This window comes from Perna viridis, chromosome 14 (assembly GCF_037379345.1).
Source record: "Perna viridis isolate PV_CMFRI_1.1 ecotype Kerala chromosome 14, ASM3737934v1, whole genome shotgun sequence".
In the NCBI taxonomy this organism is placed as follows: Eukaryota; Metazoa; Mollusca; class Bivalvia; order Mytilida; family Mytilidae; genus Perna; species Perna viridis.
In genome coordinates this window covers 30049417-30074353 of record NC_142458.1, presented here as the reverse complement: position 1 = coordinate 30074353, position 24937 = coordinate 30049417, and the positions used below count along the sequence as shown (strand labels likewise).

The 24937-nt window shown below is 32.3% G+C and overlaps 1 protein-coding gene across 1 annotated transcript in view; it reads right to left on the bottom strand.

The window, feature by feature from the left end:
* LOC148598943 (uncharacterized) overlaps positions 1-24937 on the bottom strand; it is a 52641-nt gene that overhangs the window by 13623 nt on the left and 14081 nt on the right. The window contains exons 2-8 of the mRNA XM_088561954.1: positions 10800-10833; positions 6948-6990; positions 5602-5665; positions 4340-4383; positions 3354-3394; positions 2220-2247; positions 198-254 (exon numbers count right to left, since the gene is read on the bottom strand). Of these exons, the coding sequence (XP_088418080.1) occupies positions 198-254; positions 2220-2247; positions 3354-3394; positions 4340-4383; positions 5602-5624 (193 nt within the window). The 5' untranslated portion in view covers positions 5625-5665; positions 6948-6990; positions 10800-10833. The remainder of the gene's footprint in view (positions 1-197; positions 255-2219; positions 2248-3353; positions 3395-4339; positions 4384-5601; positions 5666-6947; positions 6991-10799; positions 10834-24937) is intronic.

Genomic DNA, 24937 nt, shown 5'->3' with positions numbered 1-24937 from the left:
CAGGAAAAAAATGCAGAAATATTCATTCTACTTTAAAATCACTTTTTAAAAATTTTCACATTGATAAAGGTCACGATAAACAAAGGGACTGCAGCTAGTGTTAACATCTGTCGATAGATCAAAAGATTGAGTGTTATTTCAATGTCATAATCTATGTATAATTTTCCTGAATGAATATACAAATAGTGATTACTTACTAAAATAGCTCTCATCAGCTCTTGCATGTTCAATATCATCATCATCATCATCATCATCTAAACATATGTTTTTGTGTATATTAAATTATATCCCAAGTCATAATTCAGCCTCAAGTCATTTCCCAAAGCAGTTATTCGTATTATGTTACATTAGCATGAGGTGGCTTCCAACATAAGAATATGATGAATGGGTAAGAAAATAAATAGTACTGTAAGAAGGAAATATTGAAAGCATTTCTTTCCTGTAGTATACTAGTCTATTTAAAATGGGATGGGATGAATAACTTAAATGTTTAATTTTCAGCATAACATTGTGATATTATAACGTGTAGATTTTGGAATGATCTGGACAAAATTCAGTAGTCCAATCAGTATACAATTAACGAATTGCAATCGGAACTACTTAGCCATTTCCGCTACACTAAAAAATAACCGGATGCAGAAAGGAGAATTTTTTTCTTGCAAAAAAAAAATACCTGAATTGTAGTCATGCACGAATTAAAGTAGTTCAATCCACCAGGTGGCGCTAAAAATTTAGTTGGATAGCCCTAGAAATAAACAACAACTCTTCTAGGAATTTTAGTGCAAAGGGAGGAGCTAAGAAAAAAAGTAATGATAAAAAATTCAATCAGTTAAACTATAATTTTCGTATCAGATTGGTCAAATTCTGGACAGATCCATCCGCCTAGTGCCTCCAAGGTTTTTCTTTTGTGTAACTAAAAAGGCTGAGGTGTTCCAATTTAACAAATTGCAACAGAAGATATGTAACTTTTGATTTATAGCATTATGACCCAAACAAATACCCTACAACACTGTCAATAACAGTACACATTGTTTGACTAATCTGCAGAATTGTCTATCAAACATGTGCTGTTAAATTTCATGATACCAAAGTTCTTTTTTTGTGCTGACCATTTTATTATAAGAATTACAGAATGTTCCCTGCATAAAATTTTTCGAAAAAATTCACACAGATTACTCTTTGGCATTAATGTTAGGCCATTGCTTTTTTATTTTTAGTTTTATGAATCTGCCAACCATAATTTTTAGCAAGTTGGAAAAAAAATAAAATGACTTTCGTTTCGTTTTTTTTTATATTTTTTCCGACCAACTCGGTGCTTTGCTGTTTCAAAAAATAAAAGGTTAAAGGTTATTGGCTATATTTATTAATAGTCTTAATCTTTGTTGCGCTTGAAAGACATAGCAGTTTTTTACCATAAAAACCATGCTGTTTGATTTGAATACTTTGAAGCAAAGAGATCTGAACAGTGAGCAATGGAAAGATGCATTCATGGTTCTGCATCGTAGTGTTTGATGCTGGTCTTAAAATAATTAAAAAACAAATTTATAAAGGCCCAAACTGATTCTACGATAGGCCAGGCTATATCTGACGAATTAGATACGGCTCTATTAATAGAAAAAAATATATGGAAATAGTGCTTACATTCATGGACAGGGCCACAATACGATTTGTCCTCCACAGAAGTGGCAACTGATTTGCCTGCAGGAGTGATGAGTGAAATGGGTAGAAATACGTATACATTTATTGTTTGAAAAATAATAAAAAGGATATTTAACCCTGTTTCTGTTTAATATTTAAGAAAAAGTGGAAAAAAAGAAGGCAGCTCCTAGAACCTTGTGGGCAGAATATCAACACATTATTTTAAAATGATTGAAACATGAAAGAAAACAACACAATATCAAATGCACAAACACAAATTCAGCTTATTTTGTCTTAAAAACATATTACATGTAAATACGTTTACAGAAAAGTGTTAGCTTTAACAAAATCTTAAAAAAAAATTAAAAAAAAATCTTAATTTTTTTTTTTTTTTTCGTCCTCCTACTCATGACTCTAGTGAAATAATTTTGTAAAACTAAAAATTAAAAAACAATGGCCTTAGTATTTTGGTCATTTACCATAACAAAATAATTATCCTAACTATGTTTGTTGGACAATAAAATTCATTAACATATTTTTCTTCTAATTTTTTTTTATTCTAAATAATACAATGTACATACCAGATGAAAAGATTCTCTGCCTCTTTGACTGAAAATGTAGAAAAAAATAATGTAAAATCAAAATGATTGCACTGTATAGAGACATAAATTTAAATCAATTATTCTTGGTTTTTAAGTTCATATGAAAGTATTATAATCTATTTCTTTTCTTGTTACATATGAGATATAAAAAAGAGTAATCAAGGTAACCAAGGTTAAAGTGGTAATTAAAAGAATGCAATCCAGCGACAAAGACCAGACATGGAAAACAGATATACACAACAAAGAACATTAAGAAACTAAAATCATACATACAAAGTAAAAAAAGTAAAATTGATAGTGCTTCATAAGCCTCTAAAGGTTGGTTGATGTGTGCATGACGTTTAAGGAGTGATTATGTTATCAATGCTACATATCATTACGTCCTGTTATATATCAGGCTTTAAAATAAAATTATATTTATCTACCTATCATATGATTACAATAGTTTATTGAAGTGTAAGTAACTTCATTGCCTTTTTTTTTTAAAATCAGCAGAAATTAAACTACCTGTCTAGAATAATGACAATAAAAAGCAAACACAACATAAGTTTATAATATTGATAACTTCATTAAGCAACCTTAACAGTTTAAGACTATAAATCATCAGTAATTGCTGAAATCACTTTTGTACAATTTTGCATGATTTTCTAAGAAAAATCAAGGGAACCAAGATTAAAGTGGTAATCAAAAGAGTGTAATCCAGGGACAAAGACCAAAGACCAGACATGGAAAACAGACATACACAACAAAGAAAATTAAGTGACTAAAATCATCCATACAGAGTAATAAAAGCAAATGAGCAACTCGGACTCCACTAAAAACTGGAAGCATGGACCAGGTGCACTGGTAGGGTAAGCGTCCTTTGCTTTTCTAAAAAGAGCTCTAACAGACAGCCTCTTATGGTGGATACTTCGTAATACTGATGTAAATGATGTATTTTAATGTGAAAAGAAGTGGTGTACTTCTACAATCCTAGCTTTGATATTCATTTGTACCAAAAGTTTTAGTAAGTCAATTTTTTATATACTGGCAGTTATCTGTGGTCTTGATTTTTTGTTTATGGAAAGACTACCTCTAAGAGTCTTTTTATAACAGAAATTATCAAATACTTACTGCTTGTCCATCTCCATGACTCTTCCTTTTTCTTGAAGGAGCTGAATAATAAGAAAATCATTAATTTATATGGTGAACATAGACACAGGGCACTAATACAACACAGACAATTACTTTAGGACCAGTATCATTATAAATGCCAGCCCCTTATTCATTCAATCAGTAAACAAAATTTGGGTTATCTGTAATTTGGCACTTTCATCAGTAATCATCATAAAAATGGACATCTCAAATTTGTCTTTTTTAAAAACTTGTTTTGTTCAATATTTGTGAAACAATAAGATTAACCATAACTAAGATCTAGTTAACATTCCAGAAACCCTCAGTATGATCTGAATCACCCATTGGACTTATTTCAATAGTCACTGTGAAGCATATAATGATCAGAATATGTTTTCTTAATTGTGAATGGCTCAGATTAAAAAAAAAAATGTAAATCTGTAAAAAATAGTCTCTTAAACATGATAAAGACCATATATTATACATCAACTTTGTAAAAAATGTCGACAAATTGTAAAATTTGGACACATTTATTTCTTCGGAAAGAGAAAAGTCACATATATATGTTTTTTTTTCTTTTTAAATATATAAATGTCCCAATTCAATAATATATTTGTAACTAAATATCAATTTTATACTAGCATATTTATTATGCAAGAGTAAACTTACTTAACAATTCTATTATCTGAACCTTTCCAGAACAAACAAAAATACTTAAGTTTCATGGTCATTTGCTAAATTTCTTCGTTTAGAATATTTTTTTATTTGCAACACTGCTCCATCGGATCAAATTGATACAAAGAAGATAATGTAAGCGTATAGAAAGGTCTGAACAATTCCAAACGAAGTTAGAATTGTCAAATTTGCAATGCAAATTTTTCAGTTCTAACATCGTTGAGAATTTTCAGACCTTTCTATATATATTTAGTGAAATGATCAGTCATATTTTAGATAAATTTTGTACAGAAAACTCAGAAAAAACATACCTTCATCCATCAAATTCAGTTCAGGCTGCATAGGCTGCATATCTCTGAAATAAATTTTAAAATTTATTTTATAATTTTTAAAATGTCTAGTTAAAACTTTTTAAAAATTTTTGCATCACAGAGATGATAAAAGTGTTTGTAAGAATCAGGCAAAATGGGGAAAATCAGAAACATGTATGTCCCACCGATCTGACAATATAATTTTGCTCAAGGATGCTTTCTCTATTTGAAAAGACCATTATTTGATCTCTGCATTACTGGTTAGAAAAATGAGGTTTTTGACAGAGTCATTTACCCCTGATATGTTCATTTTCAGTGCATTTTAATGAAATTGTACCTCAATTGTCCAGCAAGATATGGAAAATCTTGTCTGTTTTCCTTGATTCTGAAGGTGCAAATAGTCAAATTACACTATCAAAATGATGGTTCTTTTTTCATACCATGTTTCACCTACTGTCTGATTCTTACAGAAACTGGCACTTAATAGATAATCATCCTGTCCATCTATTATTAATAACTATCACATATTTAATGAAATAGTAATTACTTGACTCAACTAAACCTGCAAATTTATTATGAACCTTAAGAAAAATTAAAGGAGGTAGATCTAGGGTATGGGACACAACTCTTACAAATCATTGGAATGTTTGTATTTACCATTTTACAACAATCTCATGTAAACATCAAAGTAACTTGAACTGATTTTATTCCGTTTCAAAGGAAAGCTTAATTATATTTTCAGAGTTCTGATATATATATACCCAGTATATTAAAAATGAGCACACTTAAGTACAAAATTAGGAATGCAACCATATATCGTATCATGATATATATTGCAGTATTTTGCTACATGATTAACAACGCCAGTGAGGTCACTCACAATACTGTTGGTATAGATTTTAATTTTTTTTTTAAAATGTACACAAATGTGCTGTTTCATTTCTTTAAACATTAATATAGCATTAAACATGGAATTTGGGGAAAAAGTAAACTCTGTTAATATGTTATGAGTGAATCTCATGTTCTGTTATTCATTTTCAGTCACATAAGTGGTCTTAATAAAAAAAAAAAGGGAAAACGGCATGGAACAAGAGACACTACAATATGGGTATTTGTTCACCATACATATAGTGATAAATATTGTCTTTGTCCACAATATTGCAATAATGGTACTGTTTGTGATAAAGGTGCATCATTGCAGTTCTTACAATATTTTACAATGCTACAAATGTACCTTAAGACATATTTCGTATCATACTTACACTGGTATTGGGTTAAGACCCATCAATCTGGACCCCAAGTTATCAACACTGAACAGTAGTGGATCTAAAAAAAAATATAGATATGCATCATTATTTTATCGTTCAGTCAATTGACTTTATCATGAATACATCACTTTGAACTTAAGAACAAGAGGCTCTATAGGGCCTGAATCACCTTACTTGGTAAGCAGATTAATTTACTTTGGTTTCTGTAAATGACGATATAGTTTTTCAAAATTAAAAATTCAGCCTAATAATTTATGAAAGGATTTTTTAATTGTAAAATCATTAAAGAAAGCACAAAGTAGTCATATGCCAGGGTTTGACACAAACTTTTTTATAAATTAGGTAGTCCTAAAAATTATCTTGCAACCATGTCTATAGGTATAGTAAAATTGTAAGAATTAATTTAGGTAGCCTAAAGGACTATCAATTAAAATTTCTAGGTAGTCCTCACTCAAGTTATACAGACACAGGACTTGAATTTGTACTATATACAACATACATATGTTAATAACCAATTTTTGCATAACAATTGATCAATGACTTTATTGAAAATTTTCTGTTGTTTGGATGGTAACTACAGACTAAAAGAGCCTGAATCACAAGGCTGAATCACAAGCCTGAATCACAAGGCTTGATAAGCTTGTCTTACTTTTTGTGAATACAAAATTTTAATAATCTTACCTATATTTTTGAAAGTAATATGACATCTAAAATAACCAAAAAAATCCAAAATAGCCTTAATTCCAATATGGATTAACATTAGTTTTCAATATAAGTTTGACTTCAGATACAAATGTAGATTTAAGTTTTTAGTGGAGTCCGAGTTGCTCATTTGCTTTTGTTACTTTGTATGTATGATTTTAGTTACTTTGAGTTTTGTTGTGTATGTCTGTTTTCCTTGTCTTGTCTGTCCTTGGGTTGCAATCTTTTGATTACTGCTATAACCTTGGTTCCCTTGATTACTCTCTCATCAAGCTCTATGGACCAGGTGTGCTAATAAGTTGACATTTTTTGGCATGACTAACCACCAAAATAAAATTTCAAAATAATTTCAAAAGGAGAACATTGACACCTGAATATTAAAAATTGGATCATAAATTAATTTTTCTATCAATTCTAAAATTATCAATCATTTTCCCCTTTAAGCCCCTTATTTAAAAAAGGGTGTGGAGTAAAAACATCCAGAACTACGTAATAGACTGTCAAGTATAGAAGAAATAATAGTCATTAATATGTTGAGAGGATTCTCCATTATTTTCCAATCAATTATCTTGCAAGACTTTTTTGGTTAATACAGTGAACCAACTAAACACATCTATTTTATCAGTGTTAAAAATTACCTGCATGTAGTAGTGGGGGGTCCACACTAGAACCATCATCAATCTGATAAATAAACATAACTTGGGTAAATATTATGGTTGGAATTTTTAAATTTATACACTGCATAATTCTATTTTTTTGTTTTTTGTTCTGTTTTTACAGTTCCAAAACAGATGGAGAGCATAGAATCTCTAAATTAAGGAGATAGACCTAGGGCAAGGGACACAACTCTTAAAAATCACTGGAACGTTTGTATTAAGCATTTTACATCAACCCCATGTAAGCATCAAAGAAACCTGGACTGATCTCATTCTGTTTTAAATGAAAGCTTGACAGGCTTTGGTGAAATTGAATATGATACAAACATATCACTGATTTCATGAGTTATGCCCCTTACCCTAGGTCTACCTCCTTACATGACTTAGTAAAAAAATATAAACTCATAAAGTTTCAGTATTATTTTGTCAGACAGCGACCTGTGATATATATTTCTAATACAAAGTACAATAAAGACCCAAATCATAGCATGTCAGATGCTAAAGTATCATTTTGAAACCTATTCAATTGGGGCAAATGTTGACCTATTATTTTTACACAATTAAGAATAGGGGTTTACAGTTTATAACAGACAAACCAACTGGCCTGCACACAATAAAGCATAAACTTTGAAATTCAATATAAGGTGAAAAAAGTTCTGCTTTAAAGGTGCTAAACCAAGCTAGACCATTGCCTCCAATCCCTTAATTTGTCTAAAAAAACAGTAAGAGATGTATATCTGATAAAACAAGCTGTTGCCTGCTATATCATGCTAAGAATATCCCCACTAATCCAATTTTGTAAAATCAGGGAAGGCGAGACACAGGACAAGTCATTATGGAAAAAGCAATACATCAAATCCTTAAGAATGCCCTCAAAATAGTAGTTGTGATATCTGTTATTATAATTTCTTGTGTACCACCTAAAAAGTTACTTAGTCATACAGATAAACAGGAGTATATGAGCAATGAACCTACAAAAGAAATGTACCAAACATCTAAGCATTCCTTCCAATAAAGGTGCAGGGGTTTTCCTGGCTTTTGACCATTATGGGCCTGTAACATGGGCCAATGGCCCATTTTATATAGGAGCCGATGGAAATATTCAGGATTTCAATGGGGGATTTGGAAAAAAAGATGGGTTCTTGCAAAATTTTGATGGACAAGAAATCTCTAAATACTGTCAATAGGCACAAATAAACAGTTTATTTTTGTGCCTTATCAAGGGGCCCAGCCGAATAAATGACCAATTAACTTCTATCATAACATATTTTGTCTGTAAAATGAAACGGCCCATTCAAAGATAACCCTTGATTAGGCTATTAAATATCTCCTACATAAACTTGTATTAGTTGGACACACATAAGGGTTACAATATTTTTAGGTACTTTAGAGTACATGGGGTATAAAATCAGAGGCAGGTTTTTAAATTCAAATAAAAAAAATTCAAAATCAGAACAATAATTAAAATGTATATACATTGAAAATCATATTAGCTATATGAAATATGACTTTTATGAGGAATCTTAAAAACAAAAAAACCTTTCAAAATCTAAAAAATATTAAGTTGATGTATCAGAGCATGACCCCTTTGATCCGAAGTGTAAGAGAAACTAGCATAAATGTATATCTGAAATCTGATTAAAAATTGTAGGCAAGGAGTTGCATCAGGAATCCATTAAAAAAAAATTGAACCCCAACCAAAAATATAGTTTAATTTTTGTGCATGCATGGCCCAACTTCAGACATCTTTAAAAATACTTATCTGTTCAAGATATGTCTATCCAAATTAAAAACTTTCAAAACAAAGTTTCAAAAGGAACACATTGACACCTGAATAATCAGAATCAGAATCAGATAAACTTTCCTATATCCAAATTTTACACCCATCATTTTAAAGAGGAAAAATGTATTAAAATGTTAAAAGATCTGATAACTTTTACTCCAATAAGACAACTTTTTTTTAATAAATGGAAGTTAACAAACTCACTAAACTAGGACAGGGTATTATCATTAAATGTCCACACAATTTGTTTTTGCAGTTGTATCAAAAGCAACAAATTTGTGAACTCTAATGTCAGGTCTCACTTACAACGTTTAGGTCAAATGGCCACCCCTCTATAAACTAACTGAGAAGAACACTGAACTTATGCATTGTAAGTGCATGTCCTGAGAGAACGTTGATCAAAATTGGTCAAATTAAAGCTCAGAATGTGTATTTAAAATCATTTTGTAATGTATCTAACAAGGGTAAGAATATTGTTAACTGTACAAGGAATTTGCCCTCATGCTGTCAGTTAGCAGAAAAGGTCAAATCTGTTGTGAAAATTTCATTGTGAATCATGCACTTAATTAAAAAACCACCAAGTCATATTTGTTTTTTTTTTACCATTTATTTCATATTTGATGAAAACTTGGAAGAGTGAATACTAATGTATAATGCTGTTCATGTCAATGATTTGTGTCACAAAATTTAAACTCACATGGCATATAATTTAGTATGCTTTGATATAGAATTCATACACTGGTGTAACAGATTGTGGTAAAGTCAATTATCACACTTCCAATATGGAGGAGGAGAATCCACACATACTATCAAATTCTCTATTGATACATAAATGTGGCTTAAGTTTAAGTCTCTGTCACATTTCGGTAATTATTATTTGGAACCTGTCTATGAAAAATCTTTTCAAAAAAGATGTCTGATACTGAGAAAATAGTAAGTGAAAAAAAAAACACATAAATGGTTGTAGCACATAAAAAACTTGGGGATTTACCGTCTGTATTCAAAACTTGGGGATTTACCGTCTGTATTCAAAACATCCAAAACAATATGACTGAAGTAACATTATGAAAACAATCTGAAACTGGTCATTATTCTAGTGATTAAAGCAATGAATTCTCTTTGATGTAATGATGAATGTTATGGTTGAAAGTATTAGATTATTAAAGGCCTATGTATGCAGAATATGTCTGGTAGTCATAATCGGTCATTGGCTTTGGGTTAAATTAGTCTTCCTGAGTATGTCCAGACTCTTGAGTCATATTCCCTCTTTCCATTTTTATTGGAATGCTGATTACAAGTTACATAACGATAAGTCAGATGTTGGCATATTTACCCTTTTTTCATGATTTCCTCTATAAACTGAATCTACTTGTCTGTCCATCTGGATGTGGACAACAACTGATTTCAATTTTGTAGAAAATAATTGAAAATAAAAAAAAATATGTAGTTGAACATTGTAATTTTTTAATTTAATTGTCAAATAGGGGTAATTACCAGGCATCATTGTGAGAAGTTGCAAAAATATGCATACTTGACTTGTCAATCATCAACCCCAGAACTAAACTGCTGAAATAATTCTTATATTAGAATGTGACATAATTAGTTGTTTTCAATGGATAGTCTTTAGTAAATTACACCATTCAATAAATCCATTACTACACTCCTTCAAAAAAATAATATGTGAAATTACTCAACATCCATGTATTTTTTTTTATTTATTTATTTTTTTTTTGATTTTGATTTTCTCAGTATCTGGCATCTTTTTTCATTAATAGGTTATGATCTTACAGGGATTTACCTCCTCTTCACTGGGAGTGTGATAACTTCCTTTGTCACCAGTGTAATACTTGTTTTTTCCCCCATGAACTGTTGTCATCAGGTTCAGGCACACATGTGGGGGTATGGATATGTGGATTCTAGGGGTATAAAATCGAGGTGGTACTTGGAGACAAAGTTATCATACTTTTAGAAAAGAGAAAGTTATTTGTTTCACTCTTTGAGCGATATGCCAAAATAACAGGATTTCTGCTCCATATTCCAATTTTACTTACATCATCCCATGCGGCAGAGAAATATGCTTTCACTCTGAAAAATATACAACAAACTGTCAATACAGATAATTTACCAGTTTTTACAAATTTGTAGTAAATTAATATCAGGAGTTTTGAATCCATGTCAAGAAGCAATTATTTGTTCTCACAGCAAAATCTGTAAACATGAGAAAAGTGAAATATAAGACCTAACAGAATTATGAAAGAGATTGACCGAGGTTTATAATCAAAGAATTTCCTTAGGAGAGATGAAATCAAAGATATGTTTGCATCATATTCATTTCACCATAGCCTATTAAGCTTTCATTTGAAATAGAATGAAATCAATCCAAGTTACTTTGATGCTTACATGAGATTGATGTAAAATGCTGAATACAAACATTCCAATGATTTTTAGGAGTTGTGTCCCTTAACTTAGGTCTACCTCTTTAATTCAAAAGACAGTACAGGAGATTGGATGAATGTTTTGAATTCAAACATAAAAGTGCCAGACCTCGACCATTTTAAAAACTAAAAATGTCTAGTAAAACCATATCTTGGGTCTCAGATTGATTGATTGGTTGTTGGGGTTTAACGTCTGAGCAGCAATATTTCAGCTATTTTCAGACGATGAACATGAAACGGATGATAAAATGAACATGAAATGATGATGAAATGAAAAACGGGATGGGACACAAGGACAGTAGGGTCGACAAATTTTGATTGCCACTAGAAAAAGGGAGGGATGGGTAAGGTCGGGCAATTTAGCCTCCTGTGGCGGAGCGCAAAGGTTCCTACTCCTATCGAATACCATAGCAGGGTTCTTTAACGTGCGAGGAACGTGGCATCTTTCCCAACATGGTGCACCACTATGGTTTGCGGTCAGATTTTCCGTATTATAGCCTGACAACCCCAGCATGTAACATGCCAGGGGTACCCCATTCCACCACCTGGGGCACACATCCCAGTTGCTCTGTGGGCAGAGCGCCTAGCCCCCGGCTAGGTTTCTGAGCACTATTTAGTCGTCTTTTACGACAAGCTTAGCGCTGCTGCAGGCCTATTCTTTTGACACCCGGACCTGCACAGGTTTCTTGGGTCTCAGAAGGCAACGGTTGGACAAGTTACTAAAACTAAAAGGCTGTATTTCCAAATTCATATTATGCTGTAGGCAATTGTAATTTTTTATACATTGTATCATTAAAGACAATATTACGAGTCTGCTTAATAGTTCCGTTAGTTAGAAACCATTTATTCACCTACATTTGTATCAAATAATCTTAACCTAAACATTGGACATTTACCTCTGATACATGTACTTGTATCAAAACATGCAATATACACTTCAGTAGTCATAAACATTCTAGGGGTGGCATTGACATATTTGACCAGATATAAACACACTGGGTGTTAATTGGTTTTAACCAATAGTTGTATGAAATAATTTTTCTAAATTTGAACTGTTGCATTTTTCACAATTTGGGTTCTGACCAAATCATTCCTGTCAATCAGCACTCATAAATAATACTGGTCAGAATGGTCACAAGAAATGCAAAATGGTATTATTAACCTAGCTGTACATGTAGGAAACTGAAATTCTTTATAACAAGTCTGTAAATTTCCTAAAAAGTAGTCACAACAAGTAAATATTCACTATAAAGCTCATCAGAGAAAAGACAAATTAAATATGGTGTTCCCCATCGTTCAATTATTGGTCCTCTGCAATTTTTATTTATTCATTAATGACTCACCCCTATAGGTTAAAATCTATAAAGCAGATGGTACTACTTTGTATATATCAGGAAGAAATATCAATGACTTGTAGAAAGAAATGCAAAATGAGTTATTTAATATAGAAAAGTGGTAAAGATTAATAAAAAACATGTATATTAAGGAATATACTTGCCTATAAGTCAGATTTTTGGGACTAAATTTTTATCTGCTGGGAAGGGTTATAAGCAAGATCATGACTATGAACTTAAATTTTCAGCTTGAAAATGTCAAAAGCTTGACAATTGGCATGAGCATGAGACCAATATTGAACATCCAGACCAGCCCAGTTTATCCCAATGTTTAATTGTAAATGTCAGTTTTAGGAAGACTGTCTTCATATTCTACCTTTTACAGGTAAAATGTGATGCAGTTAACTAAATTTATTCCTATTTTCCATTCATCCATTTCATGTATTGATTTTTACCCGAGTACAATTCATATGCAGCCAAAAACCCAATGTTCTACTATAAAGCCTGACAAAAGTAATACATATTTAAGTCATTAATGACAATTCTTTTATGAATTTCTTTTTCTTTTGGATAAAACCTTTTAACTTACTGAAATGTCTACAAATGTATAAGGCCACATCAAGTTAATTTGTAGATTATCTCATCACCACCCACCCCAATTTTTAATTTTTTATTTTTTTTTACGGTGGTTTAAATTTCGGGATTAAAGGCCCCGTGCAGGTCTGGGTGTTAAAAGAATAGGCCTGCAGCAGCGCTAAGCTTGTCGTAAAAGGCGATTAAATAGTGCTCAGAACCCTAGCCGGGGGCTAGGGCACTCTGCCCACAGAGCAACTGGGATGTGTGCCCCAGGTGGTTGAATGGGGTACCCCTGGCGGGTTACATGCTGGGGTTGTCAGGCTATAATACGGAAAACCTGACTGCAAACCATAGTGGTGCACCGTGTTGGGAAAGATGCCACGTTCCTCGCACGTTAAAGAACCCTACTGTGGTATTCTCCCTGAGTAGGAACCATTGGGCTCCGCCACAGGAGGCTAAATTGCCTGACCCTACCCACCTCTCCCCATTTTCAGTGGCAATCAAAATTTGTTGACCCCAATGTCCTTGTGTCCCACCCCTTTTTCATTCCATCATTTCATGTTCATTTTGTCATCAATTTCATGTTCATCGTCTGAATATAGCTGAAATATTGCTGCTCGGACGTTAAACGCCAACAAACAAACAAAACATAACCTAAAGTACAGATTTCCAGGATTTCTTTAATGAATTTGTCAGCGGGAATAAGATTTTACAAATTGATGTGGCCTAAACTTTCTGTTTTTTTCTTTGTTGTTCACTATCTTTATGATAAATTTGACTCAAGGAGACTTTGGTAGGACTTATCATACGATTCATATGTGTGTTAAATACATATTTTCATCAATATAATATTAAAATCTGGTTCTCCATTATTGAATTTATTCTAAAGAAATTTGATGTTAATATTAAAATTGAAAGTATTGTATTTACAATGATCAGATTTTAAAATCTGAACAAGGCAAATTATTTTCTTATTTCTCTTCCAAACTACATTTGGTATGGAAAAGTATTTGAATACAAAAGAATTTAGACACAGGCATTCGATTTGTATTTATAACTAAAAAAAGTGCTCATCCTTTGGGGATATTCCAACGATTATATTGATAGAACACAGAGAAAATGTCAGTATTGTAGACAAAGTAGAGGATGAAAAACATTTCATTATTGGATGCCCTCTTTATGACCAGATAAAAACAGAATTATTAAAGAATATACCAAACCAATCTAAGAACTTTCATTATTATATAGATAGCAGTGTTTTATCGGATGTTCCCAGAGTAATAAATTAAGATAAGGCAAAATGAAAAAATAAGTGTGTTTCCGGTTTCCCAACTGACCCCATTTTTTTAAAGGTGAATTGCCTACACTAGCATTTTTTTTTTTCAGCAAAAATCCAAAATTCCAGCGTTACTCAGATCTTGTTCTGGCATTTTTATACATGGATCATGCTGAGCTTCGCCAACATTTACCCGTATAATCAAGGGTGCACTATACATTTACATTAAGGCGTACTGTTTCGCACACCAAGTTACCCCCATCAAATTTGTAGAACTTAAAATTATAAGTTGAAATTTGGTGGATATATTGTTTCAATGTAGTTAAGCATTTATACATAGACAGATGTAATACATGTAATGTTAAATAGGTGTAATTCAAAGGAAGAATGGTATCCGGAACATTTCAGTCCCCTGCCGTATTAGGTTCTCTCCTCAGCATCAGATGGCTGATTTTCAAAATACATGTGTACCTTATTTCGCACGAACTTTTGGAACTAAAATTGTGAGAGAATGAATCAAAAATGGTTTTATTATTTTTACCCTTTTTCCACCTACTCCATGCATGCTTTCATTCTGTGGTAGTGTCTAAGTGCATGATATTTTATAAATCATAGTAATTGGCTGTTAGTTTTGGAAAGGCACCCCTGATATGTACTAAAACTCAGTAATACTTTTTTCAGTATGTTACCAAGGCTACCGGATTTTATAGCAATAATCACTAAATTACTTACAAATGACTTGAACCTCCACACACCAAGGAATTAAAAAAAATGCACTTTTTTATGACAAAAAAACTAGAAATTCTGTGCAGATTGCCTCAAAACAGCTTTATTTCAACAAAATGAGACCAAATTTTCAGAAATGACCTAACTGTATGGTACTACCCAAGTCATTATATTATGTTCCCTACTATTACTCTGTTGGCATTGAAACGGATACACGGAAGGGTTACGCCAATGTCGCAATTTGCAAATTTTATTAGATCTGGAGGCAAAATTAACCTGTTGCCGATTTTCTCTGCGCCTGTTTTGTATATTAGAAATAAAACCGACACAAAGTTTGACAGCAACAGATATTCTGTGTTGACACCTGGTCAGAGTTGAATGTCCATAACCAATTTACCACTGAAACCAATCAAATGTAATTAGACCACGTGATATCATCATGGGAGATATCAATCAGATGTAAATATTCTATTGAGCCAATCAAAACTCATAATCTGGTCAAAGGTAAACACAATCATGACTATGTGTCTACATACAGGCTTCACAGCCCTTTTAAACTATATGATGCAATCAGAATCTGATTTACCTTATAACAGAGTGAATTAAATACAATTAACAACAATTATCCCATCAGGAAGTGTTTAAAACACTTCGGAAGTGCAAGAATTGATAAAAGAAAATGGATGACAGCAAGAGTGAAATTACCGAATTTATTTCACAGTGGGAATTGGGCAAAACAAAAAAATATATGTGTTTCCTGATTCAAGTTGGAAAAAATAAGGTAAGTAGCTAGGCTTTTCCTTTTTTTTTACATTATGTATCACATACATGAAGAATTATATCATATTTCATCTACCCTATTTATGAAATCTTGGAGTTTTCCAAATTTGAAAATATTGAGTGCTTCTTATATTCAATCATTATTTTGATTATAATCTTCCTACATATTTGATTTAAATGCTGCTGATGAGTGGTTACTCCTTTAAACACATGTACAGCAAATTGAAATTTACAATGAATGAAACTGGTATTTTTTTGTATTTAGACATACAGTGGCTATTTTTTATTTAAAAAAAGAAAAAAGGGAAAAAAAAAAAGAAAAGCCTACCTACCTACCCTATTTTTTTTTCAGACTTGAAACAGGAAACACATATATAATTGGAAAGCTAGTCTCTATATACTGAATATTACATGTCAAAATCTGTAATGCATGCTTTATCAACCAGTGACTCCTACATCACCCCAAGGGCTCCCTGTTCAAATTTTATGGCCAGCTAATTTTTGCTTATTCCTAATAGTCCTTTTTCATATTCCCGACTTTGGCTTTACCTTTTAAGATTTTAAGCAAAGGGGAGTAACTTTCTACAAATTTGCCATCCGACAGACTAGTTTACTGTCAAATTGGGGCAATGGACAACAGTTAACTTCAAATTCAAATATTCAATATCTTAGACCTGCAGTAAGTACTTGGATATTTTTAAATAACTGATTTCAAAATCATTCATGTTTTTACTGAAGTGAAAATAGTTTCAGTTTCCAAGAAAAATATTTACTGTTTTCTCTTTCCCCAAAGAGATCCCCACCCTGGTTGTCGGGTCTTGATGGGTTACATCCCTTTGAAAAACTTGCTAAAATGGCCTACATTCTGTAAATATGAAAAATGACTATTTAGTATAAATGTTTACATTATTCTGTCAAAATTATGTAACAAACAAAATGAGATGGGATATAAGGACAATGGGGTCCAGAAATTTTGATTGCCACTGGAAATAGGGAGAGGTGGGTAGGGTCGGGCAATTTAGCCTCCAGTGGCGGAGCCCTATGGTTCCTACTCCGGGAGAATACCACAATGTGCAAGGAACGTGGCATCTTTTCCAACACGGTGCACCACTATGGTTTGCAGTAAGGTTTTCCATATTACAGCCTGACATCCCCAGCATGTAACCATTTGGCAAATTAAATTTGTATTTAGATTAGTGGCATCAACAATCAACTAGTTAGTAAGCACTTTTTTTTATTCAGGTCAAAACTGAAGCATGAACAATAATTAAAGACTATATGACATCAAATAAATAATAAGTTCTTATCAACTTATCATTGAAAGAGGAATGATATCTTCAAATCCCTAACGTGGAGAGAATATGCCCACTTTGTAAAAACTGTGTTGAGGATGAGTTCCAGTTCCTATTTATTTGTTACTTTTACAAGGCACAGTGAGATATTTTCGACAAGAAAATAAAATCCATATTTTTTTTAAATTACATACTTTTGCTTTAACTATTTTTACTTTCTGTTCAAAATTTTTAAAAATATTTGGAGAAAAATAACCCCATATTTCTGAACCGTTTTGAAGATATAATGCCCAAGTCAACCAGACCATACAAAATTTAAACACTACCTACATTATATGGTTATGCAATTCTTGGTGTATAAAATCCAATGGGTTTTTCTTCTACATATATTATATTTTTGTGTGACAATTGTCTTTCTATATTAGGTCTGCAGTTTTGAAACAAAAAAACTACACATTAACCACCCACTAAAATCAAACAAATCAAGAATGATAACTCTTGCAGATAACTCCTCAGACCAGAACTTAACCTTCTGGACTTAATCAAAATTCTTTCAGATTTGGATTTAGAGAATTCGGACATTGTTAAATGTGAAAATTAATATTACAGAATTAGAAAAAAGTGACAATCTTACCAGTAAATTTTTATATTTTGGTTACTTTTGGCTATTTTTATTATTAAATTGTTGAAACTTTATTTGTAGTTACTTTGCCACATATCAGTAAAAGAGTCTTAACCTATACACATATCCCAAGTCTAGTATACAGAGTTAATTCCCCTAGCCACATGTTGAACTGGCTCCTGGTGACATACCTACACTGTAATTATACTAAAATGGAGCTATTCTAAGCTTAAGATAATAATTTCCTTGACCTATATCAGATTTTCAAAACTAGACCATTATTATTAATTTGAATTTTCCCACCAATTCTACTTGGCTAAAATAACTGCTCACTTCCTGTTTATTACTCATAAAATATTGATAGGATGGAGATTACTGCTATCTGTATCAAATTGAACATGACTTGACACATTACTACAAAAACTTTATTCCCTAAATGGAATATATTACTTGACATCTAAAAGGGAGACCCTCAAATCCTCATTCAGTTCAATTTTGAAGACTAGACCTTAGTCTAATTTGCAGAATAATAGAATATAATATTGAGCTGAATTAATGCCAGAAACATTTCTACAGGTTATATAGGATTCTTGAATGATATAAAAAGAATTACATTAGGACTATATTTTTGTGTAGTGTTAAAAAAATTGTAGGGAAGTACCAGGCATAAACTGGCGGCATAAAGCATTCTGATAAAACAAAAACCCCAAAACTAAGACTGGATATGTGGTTTATAGCTGTTACTGAATCAGAAATAAAAGTAAATTTTTTGGTGGGTATTTGACATGCATGAATAACCTCATGTCAAACTCACTCAAAATTTAATTTAAACTATTTAATCGTCGTAATTACCCGTTTTAATTATTTATTAAAACGTACCTTTGAACAAAAATATTTTAACTTGGAGCTTTCCTTAATTTGAAAAGAGCTATCCTTAAATTGTTTCTAGTCAATGTCATATTGTCAGATACCAATAATTTCCAGGCCTACTATTGTGAACTATGGAACCCCAATAAACGTAAAAAAAAATAAAAAAACCAAAACAATCAAAAACAAATTAATAGTACCTGTTTACTAACTCCATTGCTGCAATATGAACACAAAATATATCTGCTGAACACGTTCAAAAAACGGAATACAAAGAATACCAAGAATATAAATAACTGCGCATGTGCCAATTTTAACCTTGACTTGCTTTTTTTCGTGAGTACTTTTAATAGTCGATACTTTGTGAGCTGTAATTATATATTTGGATTCATTATTATATGCGTCGATCAATGTATTTCTTTCCTTTCTCTATTGTTTAATTAAAAAATAAATTGGCTTATGAACATCATTTTGGTATAACATTTTAGCGGATTGCTCGAATAGTATGAGGAAGAAAATCTTTGTTGTTTTTTATTATAACATGCACTTAAGTAATTTTTTTTATAGAACACCGAATTATTGCTGATATGAGTTGCTTGTTGGGTGTGTTTGAATGATACGTGGTATTTGTAAGGATAAAACTTTTCTCAAACTTCACATAAACACCAGTTCTCTGTAAATATCAAAGTTCTTTATATAAAGTATGGCATGCATACTTTCGGAAATACCAGAAATTTTGCTTGCAATTACACTTATATATGAATATGAAATGATCGAACTCTTTGTAGATGGAAAATCATGGAAAATAAACTCGTGGTTTTGTATTTAATTGGTAGGAAACATACAACACGCATTGTTAAGTATTCCGTTTTTTAAACGTGTGCAGCAGATATACTTTGCTGTAACTTAAATAACAGTAAATATATAAAACAAAATGAACAAAATAAAACACTTGCGAAAGCACACATACTACAAAGGCAAAATTATTTCACATGATTCTCACCTGAATTGAGCAAATAAACTTTCTGATAAAGTCGCATGAAATTCAGGTGAATCGAACCTTCACGTGAAAATCACGCGAATTGTTCACACGAAAATAGTGTTAAATGAATTTCACGTAAAAATCATGACAATTTCATGTGAACTTCACGTGAATTTCACGTGAAGCTCGATTAACATGAACTTCACACGAAAAATGTGTAGCCCATCACAAACTTTTTATAAGTGATCAACGTCCCGTATTAGACACTAATGTTTTGTTAAATAATATTTGTTGTGAAGTGGCTTAGATTTAAAATAAGAATAATAAATGACTGAACAATAGTCACGTTTAAAAGGAAAAGGGAACTACATACAAATAAAATAAAAAAAACAAAACAAAACAAAAAAAACAAAAAAAAAAAAAACAAACAAACAAACAAAAAAAAAACAAAAAAACGTCAAAAATACACCGTGAATAGTGTCCTTATATATGTAGGTAGGTTCTCCACGATGGACATGAGTCTCCAATGGTTCCCAATTTTAAGTGTCTTTGGAAGCATATAGCTTTGTAAAAGCCTGATATTCTGGGTTGATATACATGTACAAACAAATTTGGATTTTTTAGGAGATCCTGAATATTTTCTGATTGTCTTTTGTATTATTAGCCCGTATTTTTTTTGGGTTTTTTTTGTGTTTAAAGTTTTGAATTTGAAAGTTGAAACTCTCTCTCTGAGATAAAGTATATGGAGCATCCCAGGCAACTACAGTTCACCTTTGTCCGCAGCTCTAAAGGGTCACCTAGGTTTCGACAAGTTCTAATGCAGTGGCGGAATTACATGCTTGCGTCTCTTAAAATTGATAATCATCACCATAAAATTAAGGTGCAAGTGCTATGTAACTAAGTCTTATCTCGTACAACTATGTGTTATACCAATCAACACTCAGCATGTGTATGATTATCCAGTCAAATATGTTTCAGTCGATATATTTCGCGTTGTGTTACCTTCTAGACTACAAAAGCACGTGTTTCGATGCAAGTACATCTACCTTATAAACAGAAAAAATGTCAAATGTTTAGGTAAAGGATTATTGATAGGTCAATGATAATGACTGCAAACTATAAAGCGACCTATAACCAATGTATCTAAAAATCACCAGCATTATCTTAATTGATACAATATATAAATCAAAATACCCGTGTACTGAATCAATGTATACAGATCGTTTGAATTTTTACGCCTCAATCAGTTGTATTCTGATTCCGTAGACAAAATTCACACTAATACCATAATGCAGAGTAGCAGTACAGCAGATGTCGGTTTACATGGAACATCTAGATGAATAAATACAAAACTTTCCGACATTCTTCGAACTTCAACTACTAACTACCACTCGGCCTTTCCAAATTCCTAAATATTTTTAAGTCGAAATTGTACCAACCTCCAGGTCGAAATTGCCTGTCAAATCATTCCAACTTAAATCGCCACAATCATTGAAATAAACCATGTCCCAATTAAGATACGTGTCCCTCTCAATTAGCTACATTCCTCAGTCGATAAGCTTTATAGCTCGAGTGCTACAAGCATATCGCATAGACAACTATGTGTCATTTAAAGTGCTGAGTTTCTTAGGCATTCATTTCCGGACACACGTATATTAACATAAACGCAAAAGTCTTAAAATACAATTTCAACAATTATGTATGGTGCAGACAACAATAGTCATGCACTTTTAAGGCCCTGAAGCAGCTGCAGCTCTATTATCTTACACGTGGCCAAAACAACCTAGCAGAATGATTATTACAAACAAAAAGCAGTATCACTAGACCACAGATTGACACCATTTCCGAGAAGTGCATTATCGAAATTCCTATGCCTTCGTCTATGCAAAATTTAATATTTGTTTGTCATCTCTGGGCTTTCCAATGTCTGCGAGACGGTAACCGTAATAAAACACACATAACACAGTGAGTGATACATCGGAATAGTTTAGGGGGTTTCACTACTCTGTGTAAACGTTTGGCAAAAATATGAGTGGCAAATAACAACATGAGACCCATTTCTTTATGTAGGTTTTTTGATCGGATCCACTGCCCCTTTTGTAAATATTTCGATCCGCCAGGGCTGCATGAAATATACGAAGACAGCTTCTGCATTCCGAGTATGTATAGCCTCGCAGAGTTTTCATTTTAATGTATATTATAGGTCTAAAAATAAATAGAAAATTGAATATATCAACAATGAACGACTGATTGCATAGAGGTAGACAGGTACTGATAAGAGATTACAGATCAACTATTTTTAATTGGATAGTTATTAATACAGATGTAAAATCCTAATTAATCAACATATTAAGTTTGCAATAAAAGTTTGGTTTGTTTATTGGCGTAAATAACAGAAAAATAAATTTGATATATTAGAAATACCAATAAAACGCTAACTATCTGCATTTGAAACTAAATGGGGTATGCCAAAATTTACCATTCTGATTATGAAGGACATTTAAAACACACACACACACACACACACACACACCAAAATTCTAGATACATCGTAGCACAGTGCGCCAGTTTGCGCAATATTCAGGTTCGATGTCGGTTTACATAAAGCACCGCCTAGATAAATGAACACAAAATTCTCCGACACACAGCATAATTGAACAAACTCCTATTTGGCCTTTCACAGTTCCTAAATTTTTAAGTCGAAAATCTATTCATCGACCTTCACGTCAAAACTGTCTGTCAAATCACTCAAACCTAAGCCACAAACATTTAAATATATCATGTCCTTAGAAACATTCCTCTCTCAACTAGCTACATTTCTTAGTTGCTACGCTTTATACCACAAATGCTACAAGTCATCGCATAGACATGTACACCTATGTGTCATGTAATAGCGCTTCTAGTCTCAGGGCATCTAGTTTCAGAGACACATGCAAAAATGCCAAAGTCGTTATAATAAAGATATAATTTCAACTAAAATTTCCGGTGCAGGAAACACTAGCCATGCATATATTTATAAATAAAATCTTGTATTGTCTTGCATTTTAAGGCCTTTATATGAATTATCGAAATGCTTATGACATTGTATTAGCTAAATTTAACTTTGCATTTGCCATCTCCGGGCTTCTGATGTCACGAGGCGGTAACCTTAAGGATATACACGATACAGTGGGTGATACATCGGGATGGTTTCGGGGGTTATGCTAGTACCCTTTAATAAAAATGGCGCTCAAATACAATAGAATCTACTGGATTTTCAATGTGGATTATCTCCTAAGAGCAGGCAGATTTGAATGAATAATTACACATTTCATAGTATAGACCCATAAAACAACTTAATTACAAAAATAAAAGTATGTAGCCTTTTTTGAGGTGTATAAAATTTTTCAGATTTTGCATGATTCTTACAAAGACAGCTACTTAAAAATTCATTTTCTAATATTACAAATTCCTGATTTAGTAATATTATAAAATATCACACATTTAGTAATAATACAAATTGAATTTTAATAGTAGAAAATGAATTTGTTATATTGGAAAATGAATTTGTAATATTAAAAAATCACCTTGCAATATTGAAAAATCAGCCAGATTTTTTAATATTACGAAATGATTTTCTAATCGTTATTTAATACGACAAATTCATTTTCTAATATTAGAAAATCAATTTCTAATATTAAAAAATCGTTTTTTAATATTAGACATTCCATTGAATTTTATAGGGAATAGAGATAGGGAAGTAAAGCATAGGAGATGGTAATTTATAAGTATCGTGGGTTTCTATGTTGTTTCTTGATTAACTATTTCCTCATTGAATAAAAAGACACGGGTTTAATACGTGAAACTCATTTTCATGAAGGTAACATAAAGACGTCTTTTAAATGATTTGAATTGTCAAAGTTCAAGACAGATTGTTGATTGATAATTGGGGTTTAACGCATGAGCAGCAATGTTTCGGCTATATTCAGGCGATGAACATCAAATAGATGACAAATTGAACATGGAATGATGATAAAAAATGGGATGGGACACAAGGATAGTAATGTCGAAAAATGTTGATTGCCATTAGAAATAGGGAGTGATTGGTAGTGTCGAGCAATTTAAATTTTGCCTCATAGTGCGATGTGCAAAGGTTCCTGCTCCTATCAAATACTATAGCAGTATTCTTTAAGATGCAATGAAACAGCGAATTTTTTTTCCAACACGGTGTACCACTATGGTTTGCGGTAAGGTTTTCCGTATTATAGCCTGACCCCAGCATGTAACCCGCCAGGTGTACCCCATTTCACCACTTGAGAAGCACAACCCAGTTGCTCTGTGGGTAGAGCGCCCTAGCCCCGGCTAGTGTTCTGAGCACCTTTGACCTTTTTCACGACAAGCTTAGCGCGCATGTGGAAGTTTTCTTATTACACCCGGACCCACACGAGACCGATTGCGTTTATCTGAAAAAATAGGTATACAATATATACCCTGTGTGGACCTGTGTCTTTTCAAAAAGGGCTTTCACAATAATAATGATGAATTAAAATTTTGTTTCAAAGGCAAAAAGTCAGCTTATATGAAAATTGTACCTCTAAGAGGTCATATATCAACGTTACCCATTTGCTATTACTTTACGTCACACATAAAATACAAATTCAAGGTCATTATACATTTAACAGATGAAGATCCAAGCTCATAGAATTTTCCATAACGATATACCATATTGATCAATATTGCAATCATGACTTTAAAACTTGATAGGCTATTCTTTATTTATCAGAATTTTTCCAAGATATCTGAACAGAGATACAACGGAAATAAAAAGGATGTAGTCCTGGGACAAAGACTAGACATGGAAAATGACACTCAACAAAACCATAAAATAATTAAAATAATACGTACAAAGCAACAAAATTAAATGGGAAATTCGGACTACACTAGAAACTAGGAGCATTAACCAAGTGCACCGGTAGGATAAGCGTCCTCTGCTTTTCGAAAAACACCCACAGAGTTGCTCATAAAAAAAGAAGTCCAGGTAGATGAAAGAGAAAAGGAGAACTATGACACACTTAACTAATAGTTTCTTTTATGGTGCAGATGGAAACACCGTAAGGATCCACGAGTTCATTATGAGGACCATAAAATCACTTCGGTCTTCTAGCAATATATTTTGTAAAAGAAGTCTAGCGCGGTTCAAAAAGTCTGCGTAGTTGCAGAAATCCCTGGAATGATATGAAAGCTCCATACGCGGATGCTGAAGAGATTGGCAATTAAAAAATACAAAATCCAACATATCATATTCTGGAGGACAATTTCG